The sequence below is a fragment of the Hemicordylus capensis genome, chromosome 1 (genome assembly GCF_027244095.1).
Source record: "Hemicordylus capensis ecotype Gifberg chromosome 1, rHemCap1.1.pri, whole genome shotgun sequence".
Classification (NCBI taxonomy): Eukaryota; Metazoa; Chordata; class Lepidosauria; order Squamata; family Cordylidae; genus Hemicordylus; species Hemicordylus capensis.
The window spans coordinates 35,342,935-35,358,105 of record NC_069657.1 but is presented as its reverse complement, the minus strand read 5'-3'; the positions used below and the strand labels follow the sequence as shown (position 1 = coordinate 35,358,105).

Genomic DNA, 15,171 nt, shown 5'->3' with positions numbered 1-15,171 from the left:
CATGTCTGAAGGAACGCATTGTCCTAACCTCCCTCACAAGCTTGTTGTGAAGATAAGCAAGGGGATGACATAAGCCACTCTGAGCTTTTGGGAGGAAGTGGGGGTACCAAGGTATGCGAGCACGCGCACACGAGCGCACGCGCACACATGCAATTTATCCTGGTTGGTTTACAGCACTCCCCTACGACTTAACCAACATGTTGAGACCCAAAACAAGCCACAAGGCATGAAATGGTGAACACACCCTTTTGCAGATTTACAACACAGCCATGTGCTTGGCAAATCACAATTTGGTCTGTGCAAACCCCCTCTTAACTTCAGACTATTTGAACTTCAGGTCACAGTTTTTATCCACCAACCAAGCTGTGTGGTGAACTTTCAACAATAAGCATGGCCCCATGTAAACCTTGAGGGTAAGAAGCTGGTTTACTTCAGTTCACTTTTGTAATTATGGAAGGTGAAAAGAGACAAACTTCAAAGAACAGCTGAATGAGCAGAAGATGGTTGCTCACATTTCCAGCTTTTTTATTTGAGAACGAATGGGCTCTTAACACGTGCTCACCGCCTGTTAGTTCAGTGTTCTAACAGGGAGGGGGAAAGGAGGGGAAAGTGCTAGTTTAGGATTTCTGGCACCTGCTGATGTACAACAGCCATGAAAGATAAATGACTTCCGATGGCCGATTTTCTATTGCTTGCAATTATACCAATGCAGTGTACTGGAAAGAACATGATGGAAAAATAATTTAATGTCCAGGGGTCAAAATGCTGGCTCAGTTCACCAAAAAGGCAAAATATTTTATTCGTCAGATGGCTACCCAGGCTATGTACCTGAGAGGTGAATTACCTGTCAGGACTTTTCACACTTGTCGGGCAGCATTTTTCACTCATCACAGACTAGGAGATTAGTGGATTTCCTGAGCCCTGTGTCTAACCTTTGTGCCAAAAATGTCAAGACTGACTGAAATACCAAATAGGTGGCTAATTCCTTTTGTTCAGCCAGCTAGGGATGTGCACTAATATCTTCAGCGCCGGCAGGGGTAGTACTTTAAGGGTGGGGGAGGGTGTACTTACCCCTCCAGCCACATTTCCCCCGCTGGTGCTCTGCTATCTTTAAGCCCCTTGGGGCGGCAGCGTTCCTCCCTGCCGCCCTGTTTCCACCCACTGGCTGGAAGAGGCCAGAATTAGGGAGTGCGGGTGCGCCTGCTGCATGCGTGTGCCCATCTGCTGCGCACATGACAGGCGCACACGTGCTACTTCCGGCTGATGGGAGAAACGGGGAGGCAGGGAGGAACGCTGCCGACCCAAGGGGCTTAAAGATAGCAGAGTGCCGGCAGGGGAAATGCGGCGGGAGGGGTGAATACACCCCCCTGCCCTTAAAGTACTACCCCCCCCGCACCGAACCCCCCACCCCCAGTGCTGAAACGTTTTGGAGGCCTTTATAATGGCCTCCAAAACGTTTCGGGCACATACCTACAGCCAGCTTCTGCACAGATGTAGGTAATAGATGAGTCAATGTGGAAGCAGGTGCACACAATAGTCTATTACAGTTTGAACACCACTGTCTACTCCATGGAACTCTTTCCACATTGACTCATTTAGAGGAAGAAGTTGACACATTTTGTCCATGTCAGAGAAACCGGGGAGACCCATGTTCAAACCCCTCTTCAATGATGAATCTCACTAGCTTGGATCAGTCACTTATCTCTCAGTTTCCTCTATCTCACAGGGCTGTTGCGTACTGCTCTGAGCTCCTTGGAGAAAGAGTTATAAATGTAAAACAAACTTTTCCATGACCTCCCTATACTATTTGCCTTTCCCAAACGAGGGAATCTGATAATTGCTGCATACAAAGAAATATATTTGACAATGCCCTGCACACTCTTGCCAGTCATCACAACCATCTTTTAATTAGGTTAGCAATGCAGAAGCTGCCATATCCTGAGTCAGATTACTAGACCATCTAGCTCCACACTGTCAACACTGAAACCCTGGAGAGCCGGTCAGAGAAGAGGATTGAACCTGGGACCTTCTGCATTCAGAGTAGGGATGTGCCAAAACATGATTTGGCTATCTGAAGCACAAGCACCTCCCTTCAAATTCGAGGGCTTACACAGCCCCTTTAAAGCAGAGAGCAGGTCCGTCCCTGCTCCTCTTCTGCTCACCGCCACTGCCACTATCCTGACGCTCCCCCCAGCTATGCACGCACACCAGTGGGGCATTTCCCAGCTGCCCCTGTGCGGCGGCAGATCGCACATGGCCTCTGTGCATGTGCGGTGGTCATTAGTGTGGCCAGCAACCCTATGGGCAAAGCTGGGGGGAGCGCTGGGATGGCGCTGAGTGGAAGAGGAGCAGCTATGGACCTGCTCTCTTCTGCATTAAAGGGGCTGTATAAGCCCTCATATTTAAAGGGAGGTGCTGGTGATTCGGACAGCCGAACTGCGTTTCAGCACATCCCTAATGCAAAGCAGATGTCTACCACTAAGCTACAGTCCCTCCCCACTTAAGGATCATATTCACAAATATTTTTCTGACCGAGGCCAAGGTATTAAGCAAGGAGGCAAGGGGCAGGGCTACACAATTTTGGCCCTGCAGCTGCTGTTGGACTACAACTCCCATCATCCCCAGACACAGTGACCATTAGTCAGGAGTTGTCGTCCAGCAAGCAGCTAGAGGGCTGAAGCTGTGCAGCCCTGATATAGGGAGGGGTGTGTGTGTGTGTTTTAAGGCTGTTATACGAGGAGTGTTTGAGGGTCCCTTCCCCCAAAACAAAAAATGGGCTTTAGTTTCTCCACTTGCCACCTGGAAAGCTGTTTATAAAATATTAAATACAGATACTGGCAGAACAGAATGCCTGTGAAACACAGGAGGGATAGGAACAGATTGCATTACAGGTACCCGTTTGCCTGCTGTTCTTCAGTTCCGTCTCAGAATTCTGAACAATATTTCAGAGACCACCACATGAGAACATGAACCACCTTCATGGCTCAGACCAAAAGATCCACCTAGTAAAGGATACTCTTCCAAAAACCGGACAGGTGGATATTTCTGGGAAACTCACAAGGAGGGAATTTTGGGAAGAGATCATCCTTTTGTTGGAAGCAAACAGCAAATGGCTATTATGGTTAATAAACATGGATATCCTTATTGTCCTACACCTATTCACACATTATGTTCAACACTTGTACAATGCACAGATACAGATCTGTATGCAGGTATGGTTATTCACATGTTATACTGAACACAGGTACAGCTGTACACTACCTATCTATATCCTGCATTTCACAGGAGCTGTACTGAGGTTCAGTTTTAAAATGAATGCAGGTACAGTATTCATACAAAAACATGTTCATGCAGACATACGAATACAAGTACGAGTACTAAATAAATAAATAAGTACAACATAACATCTGAATAGGGCTCATATGGCAATGAGTTCCAGGTTAATTATACATTGTCTAAATAACTTGTTTTATTATCCTAAAATTGCTACTAATCAATTTGAGTGGGTGAATTATGTTATCATTGTTATTATTTGTTCGATTTCTATACCACCCTTCCAAAAATGGCTCAGGGAGGTGTACACAAAGAAATAATAAATAAATAAGATGGATCCCTGTCTGCAAAGGGCTCACAATCTAAAAAGAAACATAAGATTGAGACCAGCAACAGTCACTGGAGGTACTGTGCTGGGGGTGGATAGGGCCAGTTACTCTCCCCCTGCTCAATAAAGAGAATCACCACGTTAAAAGGTGCCTCTTTGCCAAGTTAGCAGGGTTTTAGGGAAAGCATAGATTTATCTAAACCTTCATTCTCCATATTATTTATAGCTTTTATTGAATATCCATTGCCTCACCCACCTTAATCCATCATCATCCTTAGGATACTACATCACCTTAATATTTGATATGTGTAGTGATGGTAGGGCTTTGGGGGAGGACTTGGCCTCACTCAGAGCAACTGATGGCAGGCTAGGCCATTCCCAATAAGGGGGAAAGACTGGGAAATTCAGAACAGAAGGACCAGTCCCGAGGACTGAGTGGGAACTACCCACACAGACACCTACTGAAGAAGAGAAAGCTTTGTTCTCTTAGTTCTGTCCCAGGAGTATCCCAAGAAAGCAGCTGGCCGAGAGCTGCTAGGGAAATGGGAAGGCCACAGCCTGTGAGGAACAAATTAGGACCAGTTCAGTCAGATATTTGAGGGAACTTATTTTTCTTTACTATGTTGCTTGGAATCCAAGTTGCCTGGTTTAATGAAACCTCTCTCTCTTACAGTCTGCTTTATGAAGAAACAATCATTGCATACTGCTTTTCTTTTAATCTAATCCTTGTTGAAGTGTGCTAATCTTTATTTTGAGTCTGCCTTAGACTGCCATGCCTTTGGTGGCCTAGGATTGCTCAGCCCTTCTAGGGAGCATTTTGCCACTTTAACCTCCCCCAGGAATCTTATGTGGAAAGAGTGGTTTGTCCCACATTAAAATAAAGTGGATAGTGACAGCCTACTTGATTCCATCACAGTCAAAGACTCACCCCAGTGAACTCCCCCATCCTCCTCTGGCAGAAGTCATGGCAATAAATCTTATAGAAATATTGATATATATTCTTTCAAACGAAATAGTGGTTCCTATAAAGCCACTTTCTCCACTGGGTTCTTTCATATTGCAAGGCATATGAAGAGTAGCACACTTCACCAACAAGCACAGAGGACAACGCTGTCACAAGTAACTTGAGAATCTTGTTTACTGGACTTACATTGTTATAGGGAGAGTGGTGGGAGTGGGAGAGGAAGGGGGATGTTTTGCTTTTATAGTGTAGGTGTGAATTGTCAACTGAGGCTGGAGGAAGTGCTAAAAAAATTGTTAAGCAGCAAACTTTTTGATCTTAAAATGGACAGCTTAGGTTGCTACCAAGTAAAGCAGATCCATGAATCTTGGGGAACTTGACAGAAAAAAGGGAAAAAACCTTAAATCAGTTCAGTTCATTGCGATCTTTGATCAAATACACAATTCAAATCAACAGGATTTGGTACTGGCTGATGAACCAGAAGACAGAATGTATGAGCAGCCTCAAAGAAGAGGCCCTTACTTGTAAAATAATTTCATAGAAATCATTTAAGGACTGCTTGAATTAAAACTGAATTTGTCAACTTAAATGGTGCCTATCAAAGATATTGGTTGAAGTTTGTGTATTACCTGGCACAGATGTACATGATAGTGTTTTCTAAATTGTCATCTGTTCAGGTTGTTATGGCTTTGTATAAAATAAAATTTGTAGCAAGGCTAGGAAATAATTAGGCAAAAGACACCAACTGACTTATTTTAATGCTAATCATGCAGTCAGCAGGGACTCACTGGAGATGGTTCCACCTATGAACCCAGCTATTTGCTTGTTAAATATGCTTAATTACCCATAGTTGATACCTTATGTTTATTCATAAAATAAATAGATTGCTTTTCCAGAAAACAAATCATCACCATTTACAAATACATATGAACTCATAAACCACTGAAGCGAGCTACAAACAAAAAAGCCCCACTATATCTAAGCAGTTCATCAGAAATTAATACAATGTCATTAACAATTAAAAACCTGGAAATGGAGAGAAAGGACCATGCAATAACTGTCACAGCTGAGAAATCCAGAGGATGGCTGTGTATGTGCAAAATCGGTGCTGTGTACATGCAGCTCACATCCAAGGACAATCTACATCCTACTCAGTCAGCCCATTTCAAAGAAGAACTGGACAAAAAGCACTAGGCTCTTGAAGCAGAAACTTGATTCCGGCCGATTCGATCAACGAATTAAAATTAGTTCTCTAAACCAATAAAAGATATTCAGATGTGTCTCAACTTCCCGGAAGGCGGGGCACGGAGAGAGTGTTCACCCACACCTTTTCATAACAGTAAATTTAAAATGCACTATTACATTAGAAAAAGTTGGGACAAAACACACCCCAAGTCATCAGAGCTACTGAGGTTAAGTGAGCCCAGTGGCTGTGCAGGTTTGGCCCTCCTGCAGACATTTGACTACAACTCCATCCTGACTATTGGCTATTGTGGCTGCAGAGGATGGAAGCTGAAGTCCAACAACTGCTGGAGGGCTGAAGCTCTGCAGCCCTCAGTTTGCCCCTAAAATCTACACAAGAGATTCATCTGACCAGCTCCTGTCTAATGACTCTTGAGCTCCCTTTCATAACGAATTAGCCGTCCTCTTAAATTATGAGTAGGGATGTGCATGGAACCGGTTCTGTGCATTCCCGGGAAGGTGTGGGGGGTGGTTGCTGGCCACTTCCACGTGCTGGCCACTTCCGGTATTACACTGACCAGGGTGGCAAGAGGGTATACAGCTGACCCGCAACAGCAGTTTTGGAAGTAGCACCGGAGGGGGAAATGCGGCGGGCGAGATAAGGACACCCTCCCTGCACCTTAAAGCTACCCCCAGATACCTTCAAACCAGCTCAGCAGTCTGTGAATAAACCCCCAAACCATTTTGTGCACATCCCTAGTTATGAGGACTGCAGACAACGATCCAATGATGGAAGCCTCTCTCTCAGTCAGACCAACATAGTCTTCAGAAAGGTAGCCAAGTTACTTAACCAGGAGGCGAGAACTGGCCAGTCCACCTACAAACAGACCCAATAAGCCAAGAACCTAAACTTCCCATGTTCACACATGTAATACAAGCTTATTTTCATAGAAGAAGAAGCAACCTTGAGTAGGATTTAATTCTTTTATCCAATATTTATGGGAGGATTCTTATCCTAACCCTTGGCTAACATATGTAAATAACAAAATTATGCAACTGGGCCTTTCTCCTTCAGAACTTCTCACTTGGGCATATAATAAGGTGAAGGATATATTATTTCTCCGGTTGCATGATACTGAACGGCAGGAACTTATGTCTTCGGCCAACAGGACTTGCTCCCCTTTACATTTTGGGAATTTTGCCACCCTGGGGAGATAGAGGTGCTAATTATTTAACAACGTTGTATTTTTCTAAATTTTGGATTTCATTTGCTCAGGCCTGGTTAAACGTGTTGCCCTCTTCTCTTCTGGAACGGAGGTTTGCTAAAGATCATCCTGTTACGGATTTTTGCCCTTGTGGCGCTGGCCTCCTGGAAACTGTCACCCATGTTTTGCTATATTGTTCTTTGTATCAGGATGCTAAAGAAGAATTTATTTCCCCTCTGTTACTCAAATTTCCTGGAAGGTGTGAGCTCTTTTATACATATTATTGTCTCAATCTAAGCTCTGAGATTACAAAAATTGTAGCTAAATTTTTCTATATTGCCATTAGGTTAAGGTCCCAATTAAGCGCTTAATTGCGAGAGCTGTTTATTTTTTTTTAAGTAATTTATTATGAGTGATTGTATCTTGTTTTATTGTGTTTTAGCATTGTTTATTGATTGTTGTATTGGATATTTCTATTTTTGCTGGCCAATGGCTGTAATAAAATTGATGATGATGAGTAGGATTTAACAAAAAGTAGGCCACAACCTAAAAACAGCTAATAAGATACAAGAAGACTCCACACTATTTTCTGCCAAAAGGTTTATTCAGTTTTATTGTGAGTTTTTATTGGTTTCAGTGTGTGAACCAAGAGACATTTGTTCAGATATATGGACACTTGCAGACTTTGCCAAGCACTCCAACAACAGTAAGTCTCTTAGATCTTTTCCACCCACATTCGTAAAATGGAAATTTTGTTTGAATGTTGTATGGATACTATGAATAGCTGTCTTACAGAAAGTAGGACTATTGGTCTGTCTTATCCAGTATTGTTTATGACAGCTGTCCAGGGTATGGGGTCTCTCTTAACTTGGTTACCCAAGATCCTTTGAACCGATGATGCCAGGAATTGAAACAGACCTTCTGCTTACAGAGTATGTTCTCTATCACTAAGCTGCAGCCCCTCTTAAATCAATATCCACATCACTTCTTCCACTTTATAAAACAGATCCATTTAATTTATATACCACCTCTTGTTAAAATAACCACGAGGTGGTGTATAGCAAACGTATGTGAAAAGCCACCATTCATAATAGCAGCAAAAGACCCTCCACAACATGCCAGAGAGATTAAGAACTAACTGAACAGGTCATCTAAAACCAAGCAAGCCCTAAAGCTAATAAGATTACTATCCAAAGGCCTGAATAGTCAAGTCAAGTTTTATTTACGGTCCTAGACCAAACAATCCATGCATGCAAACAGCAGAACAATTTATAGAAAATTCTATAGGTTCTCATTATACATCTTAAAAGCAATATAACAAAATTTGGCTACAGAGTTAAAATTTAAAACATTTTCATCAGAAAGTAAGAATTTAACAAGTTGTTCAGCAGATCGATCTGTCTGTTTACAGACCAGAGGTAAAATTAAGTGCTCCCTTGGTTGCCTATGTAATTTACAGGATAACAGAATATGCTCAATAGATTCTATTTCCCCACTGCCGCATCTGCAGTAGTGTTCTTCCAAGGGAACACCACCGTATCTCCCGGCTAATAATGCAGAGGGAAAAGAATTTGTTCTTGCCCTTGTAAATGCCCACCGGAATTTGCTGAGTGTAATATGGGACAAATAATTTGCTGGTGAAAGATCCCATCTAGTTCTTACTCCTTTATAGAATTCTGTCAAAGAGGCCCGGTTATTTTGCAATTCAATATCTGTCAAACGCTGTTTTACTATTCTTTTCGCATTTGACAAGTCTAACTCCAGCAGTTGTTCAGGGTCTATTCCTAGAGCAGCAAGCTTTTTACTAACTACAGTGCACCACTGCGGTTGTGGGTTTAACGATAGAAACTGAGGAATTAGGCCCACCGGGCGTAGGTGGACTCTCAACCAAAAGTAAATAATTAAAAGCCAGGCACGAGATTCGATCTTTATGAGGCCGGCCTCCATGCGCAGTGTTACATTTGAATATATTTCAGGCCTGAATATATTTTCAGGTATTTGCAGAAGACAGAGAGCAATAGGAGGGTGCAGGCTTCCCGCAGCAGGGCATTCCATAGGTTGTGGGGCAGAAACGAAGAAGGCCCTGTGCTGTGTGCATGACAACCAGGCTTCACTCAGCGTCAGCACATGGAGCAAGAGGCCCTCAGAAGAACTTACAAGGTGGACTCATTTGGGAGCAGGCAGTCCTTCAAATAATGAACTCAGGCCATTTAAGGCTTTAAAAGGTGATAATCAGGACCTTTTAATTAGATCTTAAAAAGTCAATTGCTAGTGGAGCCCTCACAGAATGAGAATGATATTTACCCTAGTGGTCCTCACTAAATCTGGCTACCGCATTTGCACTAGCTGTAGTTTCCAAATACTCTTTGGGGCAGTCCCAAATAGAGCATGGAAATAAAAGCAAGGATGAGGAAGCATGATTGCTCAATGGTGGAAGCAGGATTTTAACCCAGCGTCAAGATCCAAACCACACTAGTTCATATGCAAAATCAATCACAGCAGTAATAATTCTCCCTTCCTATCCTGTTTTTTGAAAACACAGCTTTGCTGGATCTTGAAATACAAGGCAATCATAAAGACATAAAAAAAAGCCCAAGACCACCCATCAAAAAGCCACTTTGGTGTGAAGTCACATGACCATGTTGACTATCAGTTCTGTTGAACAGGACAATGGCAAGCTGAATTTCACATAAGATTGGCAAACAATATATTAGGCATTCAGACCATTCAACAGAAGGTTTTAGCTCCCTTCTGATTTGATTCAGTAAAGCGGAAAGGAAGGAAAGTGGTTGCATGGCACGAACACCTACATTTATCTCATCAAGTCACAAAATATGCTCTCAAATTTGGCAACAGTCAGCGCAAGAAGAAATGGGGCCAAAACACTTCAAGGACAGCTTTACACCAGGCCTGAAGAACTGATGAGTCTGCATTGGAAACACCCTTTCATTCTTTTCTTTTGAAAGCTCTGTGAGGCAGAAGAGACAGTTTGGGGGAAGGGAGGGGACGAAAAAGGCCTTCTCTGCTTTACAAGAAAATCAGTAGCTGCCCAAGAAAATCTAAATGGCTAGTCAGGAAAGGGGAAGGGTCACAGGCAGCAGCAGTGCCACTGTCGCAGCAAGGCAAGGCTGGATCTATGCCACAGTTCTGTGGCACACAAATGCCACCATTCTGGTTTCTTGTTAAACAGACTCAAGCCTCCTGGAGAAAGGTTTTAAGTTTCATTGATCCGGAGGCACAGCTAGGCACACTGCCAACCCTGCCTATAATAAGGAAAAAGAAATTCCCTATAAGGAAAAAGAAAACCAGCTCCGTGAAGGTGCCCTGAGAGTCACAGTTTTAAACATGCTCCCCATTGGGCTTTCTCCAGAAATCCATGGAAATCTACATTGCTGATGTTTGACAACAGCAGCTTTAAATCTTCTTGAAATCCAAGCCTTAAAACATTCCAAAGGATTCTGCTCAGAGGACCTGTTTGAAAATGCAACTGTTTGAAACAGAGCATAAAGATCATATGAAACAGGTTGTTTAATCATGTCAAACTCTGCAACAGGAAGGGATGTGGTTAGGCTTGAGCTCCGAAGAGGAAAAAAACCCATGTGACATGAACAAATTAAAACTTCCTCTAGACACCACTGTTTCTCCCCTCCCTCTATTGCCATTTTAGGCTGTTCATTACCAACTTTAGGCTACCATAGAAATGGCACAAAGTTATTCACCATTAAAAATTGCCTTCTACTCTTTGTAATTTCTACATGGATGCATCATACACAGGTTCTGGTAGGCCAACACACAAGTTAAAAAATTTATTTTGTAAGTTTCTCTGTCTACACTTAATTATTTTAGGCCAGGCAAAAGTTTATTTTAAAAAAACAAACCAACCCAGTCCTCTCCTCAAGTACCCCCATTTCAACTGAGCATCTCTTTGATAGCTGAGATGCTTAGGAAGCTGCCTTATACTGAGTCAGACACAGTGTTTCCTCTAACAGGAATTCCCAGATTCCTGCAATGGCTTTTGTGTGAGGATTCTGGGAGTTGTAGTCAACAACATCTGGGAACCCCTGGTAGAGGGAACACTGGTCAGACCACTACCCTGTTTCCCCAAAAGTAAGACCTACCCCGAAAGTAAAACCTAGCAGTAATTTCTGATGTACCACTAATTGCCCTAGTGCATTTTTTGGGGCTAAAATTAATATAAGACACTGTCTTATTTTTGGGGAAACACGGTAGTTAATCTAGCTCTGTACTGTCTACACGAACTGGCAGCAATTCTCCAAGCTTACAAACATATGAAATTGCCTTATACCAACCATCTAGTCCAGTACTGTCTACACCAGGCCTGCTCAGCTTTGGCCTTCCTGCAGATGTTGGCCTACAACTCCCATAATCCCTGGCTGTTGGCCACTGTGGCTGGGGATTATGGGAGTTGTAGTTCAGCTGGGGGGCCTAACTTGAGCAGGCCTGATCTACACCGACTGGCAACATCTCCCCAAGGTCTTCTGGGCAGAGATCTTTTCCAAAGATGTTAGGATTTAAACCCGAATATGCCGCAGCGGGGAAATGACTTGCCTGGAGAGCAATAGGCTGTTGGTTTGAATCCCCACTGGTGTGTTTCCCAGAATATGGGGAACACCTATATCAGGCAGCAGTGATATAGGAAGGTGGTGAAAGGCATCATCTCACACTGCACGGGAGATGGCAATGGTAAACCCCTCCGGTATTCTGCCAAAGACAACCACAGGGCTCTGTGGGTGCCAGGAGTCGACACCGACTCAAGGGCACAACTTTACTGTGTGGATGCTAAACATACTGTACCACTAAGTAACAAACCTTAACCTTTTTACGTCCCAGTTAAAATTTTGATATTGCCAAAAATAGATTTAAAATGTACTCTGTAAAGCATATCAATATTATAAAAGGAGGAACTGGTTCTGTGAATGCCAAATTTTAAACCAGAGGCAACACACTATTCATTTTCCAAGGAGGAAATAAATTCCAGAACTCTGCAAACTAGGGTATCTAGTCCATAGCATTGATTTCCAATACAAATGCTTCTATTCAATCAAATCTAAATGCACAACACAACACCAGCTGTTTAACACCAGCAGCTGAAGTTAACAATTTCCCTGCCCATCCTTGTAACTGTAACTCACACTTGCAGCATTATTTTGTTCAGGAAGACTCCATCTACCAGGTCCATGTACATTGCAAGTTTCTCTTCATCATCATTCCCTAACGGTCCAAATGTTTTCACCTGCAAGGGGGGAAAAGTTGTTTTAGAAAGTGACACACAACACACACTTTTCAATCTCACCAAAGACATCTGCAACAATACTATTAAATTAGATGAAGATCTGGAAAGTGTCCATTGACTTCAGAGGGGGAAAAATGCATCATTTGCCTTCATTTTCACAGCATTCAGGTATGCCTAGACTTCCTAGAATTTAACTCCTCCATGCACGTTGGCACACAGTCTTTAAGAAGGGCCATCCATGGCTGACAGTCACTATGAGCTGAAAAACAAGACAGCCAAATTACAGAGATGTGCACTTTGCTTACTGCTAGTACTTTCTTCCAGCACGCTGGGGCATACATGGCCTACTCTACACATGCAATGGTAGAAAACCAAGCTTGGAGAATGGACTGCATCTCCCTGCTGGGCTAGTGTAACCAGGAGAACACTTAAAAAAAAAAAAAGATATTCCCCACCTGCAGTCTGAAATGGTACTTTCATTTTATCACATCACTCTGCCACACCTGTACACAAAGAGTCTGGAAGTATATGGGGGGTGGGGAATCATGTTTCAGCACAGAAAAGTGATCTAGATTACCTCCCATTATTTAAATCTGAGGGCACAATCCAAGTCTTGTTGGGTCCCATTTATCTCAGTGGGAAAGTTAAGCACATGGTTAACTTTAAGCACTCCAAGAGCATAGACCACTCTGTCAGATACTGTTAAAGCTTATCAAGCTAGATGCCTCCTTAACAATTCTTTGTCCTTCTACCAGCTCCATCCCATTCTGAACAAGGTTCTGTCATGAAGTCATTTTAAGTTTTCAAAATGCATTGGCTTCAAAATTCAGCTTTAGGGACTTTTCCTTCTGGGGATACAAGCAGGTCAATTGGTTCTTTCAAACATCAGAACAGGCAATTGGCAAATCTAAAGAGCAATCTTATTATCGGTCAGTTGAGAAATCCCCAAGAGATATGTACTGAATGTTGTACCTGTAGGCAATGAATTTCTCACACAGGTAGTAGTTGTGTGTAGGAAGTGGGGTGCAAACCATAAGAAAAACCCACACACGTATGACTGCAAGCATGTCTACTTCACCACGTGCACACAGTGTACAGAAACTGGGAAGCCATGGCTTATAGTCACTTTCAAGCATATGCATGTGCAGCAAAAACATGTGTACACTACCACACTAAATCCACCACGATGGAGCCACACAAGCTTTGAATGCTTTCTCCTTACAGAAAATCATCATTTAGTAGATGTCACGCCGTGTTACAATACACAAGCACTCCTAGTTAAAAGGGACAACTTTTTCGTGCTTTAAGCAAGACGAGACGGCAGACAGCTTGCTACAGCTCAAGAGGTCTTGTAGACACTCGAAATCCCTCGCCCCTTAAAACGCAAAAGGTGTCTTAGCTCCATTAAACGAGTATTATAAAAATAATGGGGGTTTCCTTGCTACATTTCCATGATACTCAGCGGAGGTGCCATTTCTAACAGCAAGGCTCCACAGTAGGGCTTGATTGTTTATATAAAGTTTCTCGTTCTTTTTTTCTTTTTCTTTTTAATTTGGCAACCTCTGGTGCAGGCTCCCTTGCTGCAACTTAGTTTCAAGAGGTCTTTTTGAGGGGGTTTGCTTAAAGTTACTTCCGCTCAAATTACCACTCTCTGCAAGCACCAACACACAATTAAACGATTAACTTGTTTCCATTCGGAAACCAAGAGGAACGCAACGCCGACAAGGTACACGGCGCACTTCTAATGACTGCAGCCAAGAGATTCCCCGCTAATTCCACGCCACACACACAGAAGCATTTTCCTGGGTGACCTCCCAGGTACTCCACGGGGAATGTGGCGGGGGGGAGGGAAGGAGAAGGAACCACCAGCATCCCACCCCGCCTCCCTCTCCCAGGCAAGGCGCTTGTCCGTCCCTCCCCAGCAACCGGTACAACAATGCTCGACGGCTTCGCAAACTCACCCAGGTCACCAAGGGGCTCTGGAGAAAAAGCTCCAGGAGTTCGGAAATGGTCACATCCATGTTTCCCAGGGAGGGCTGTTTGTCTTGGATCACAAAAGAGGACTAGCAAAAAGGGCTCACTCGGGGAACAAAGGCGAGGAGCCCATCACGGCCCGGGAGGAGTTGCCTAGGCAGGGAGGAACAATGCGAGGTTCATCTCTTCTCCCCTCCCCCTAGGCTGGAGTGGGAAGGGACGGAGGCGCGCACAAACACACGCGGGTCGCGACCAGCTCCCTCCCGCTGCGCCTCGGCTTGCAAGCAAGAGCGACCTGCAGCGACCGCAGCCTGAGCCGCCACCTTCTCTTCGCGGTTCATACGGCGAGCGCTCGCCTGCAACCTGCTGAGGATGGGCAGGGCGCAGTCAGTGTGGGTGGGTAGGATGGGAGGAAGGAAGAGGTATTCATCAGGCCACCCCCTTCCTCCCCTTCGCCTCCGATCACAGCAAAGGTCTCCTGGCGATAGTGGCCTCTGTTGGAGCCGAGCGTGTTTTTCTTCGAAGAGGAAACTAGAAGGGAGCTGAGGGAAAGGGCTCCACGCGTCGCACTTTTTCGGAAAGTTTTCGATCTTGCGGAGAAGGAAAAAGAAAAGGAACAAACGAATGCACGCTCTTGTTGGCCACTCTCAGGACAATAATTCTGCCAGAAGAGGACCACGATGTAATAATGACTACCTGTAGCAAAGAGCGCTCCTATCTCTTAACACCAGCAGTTACGCTAGAGAGAAGACCGGGGGGGGGGGTGCAAGAAGAGGTTTTTTTTAAAAAAAATTGATCGACGTTGCCGCTTGCAAATGAGAGCTCAGGAAAAGGGTTGAAACTGGCCAATAGACGCTGCCTCTAGTCTAATTTGGCTGAGAAGGTGTTAACTGAGTTGAAGTCTTTGGAGCGTGGAGAGAACAAAGTGTGGGACAGGAAATCTGAGCGAGGAGCTGCGAAGGGTTGGCGCGCATGACTGCTTAGGGCGCAGCAG

The 15,171-nt window shown here is 44.0% G+C and overlaps 1 protein-coding gene across 4 annotated transcripts in view; it reads right to left on the bottom strand.

The window, feature by feature from the left end:
* The window catches only part of CCDC88C (coiled-coil domain containing 88C), a 154,278-nt gene extending 139,363 nt beyond the window's left edge, over positions 1-14,915 (bottom strand). For all 4 annotated transcript variants that reach the window (XM_053284259.1, XM_053284261.1, XM_053284260.1 and 1 more), the window contains exons 1-2: positions 14,165-14,915; positions 12,103-12,203 (exon numbers count right to left, since the gene is read on the bottom strand). In XM_053284259.1, the coding sequence (XP_053140234.1) occupies positions 12,103-12,203; positions 14,165-14,224 (161 nt within the window). In that variant the 5' untranslated portion in view covers positions 14,225-14,915. The remainder of the gene's footprint in view (positions 1-12,102; positions 12,204-14,164) is intronic.
* Between the last annotated feature and the right edge of the window lie 256 nt (positions 14,916-15,171).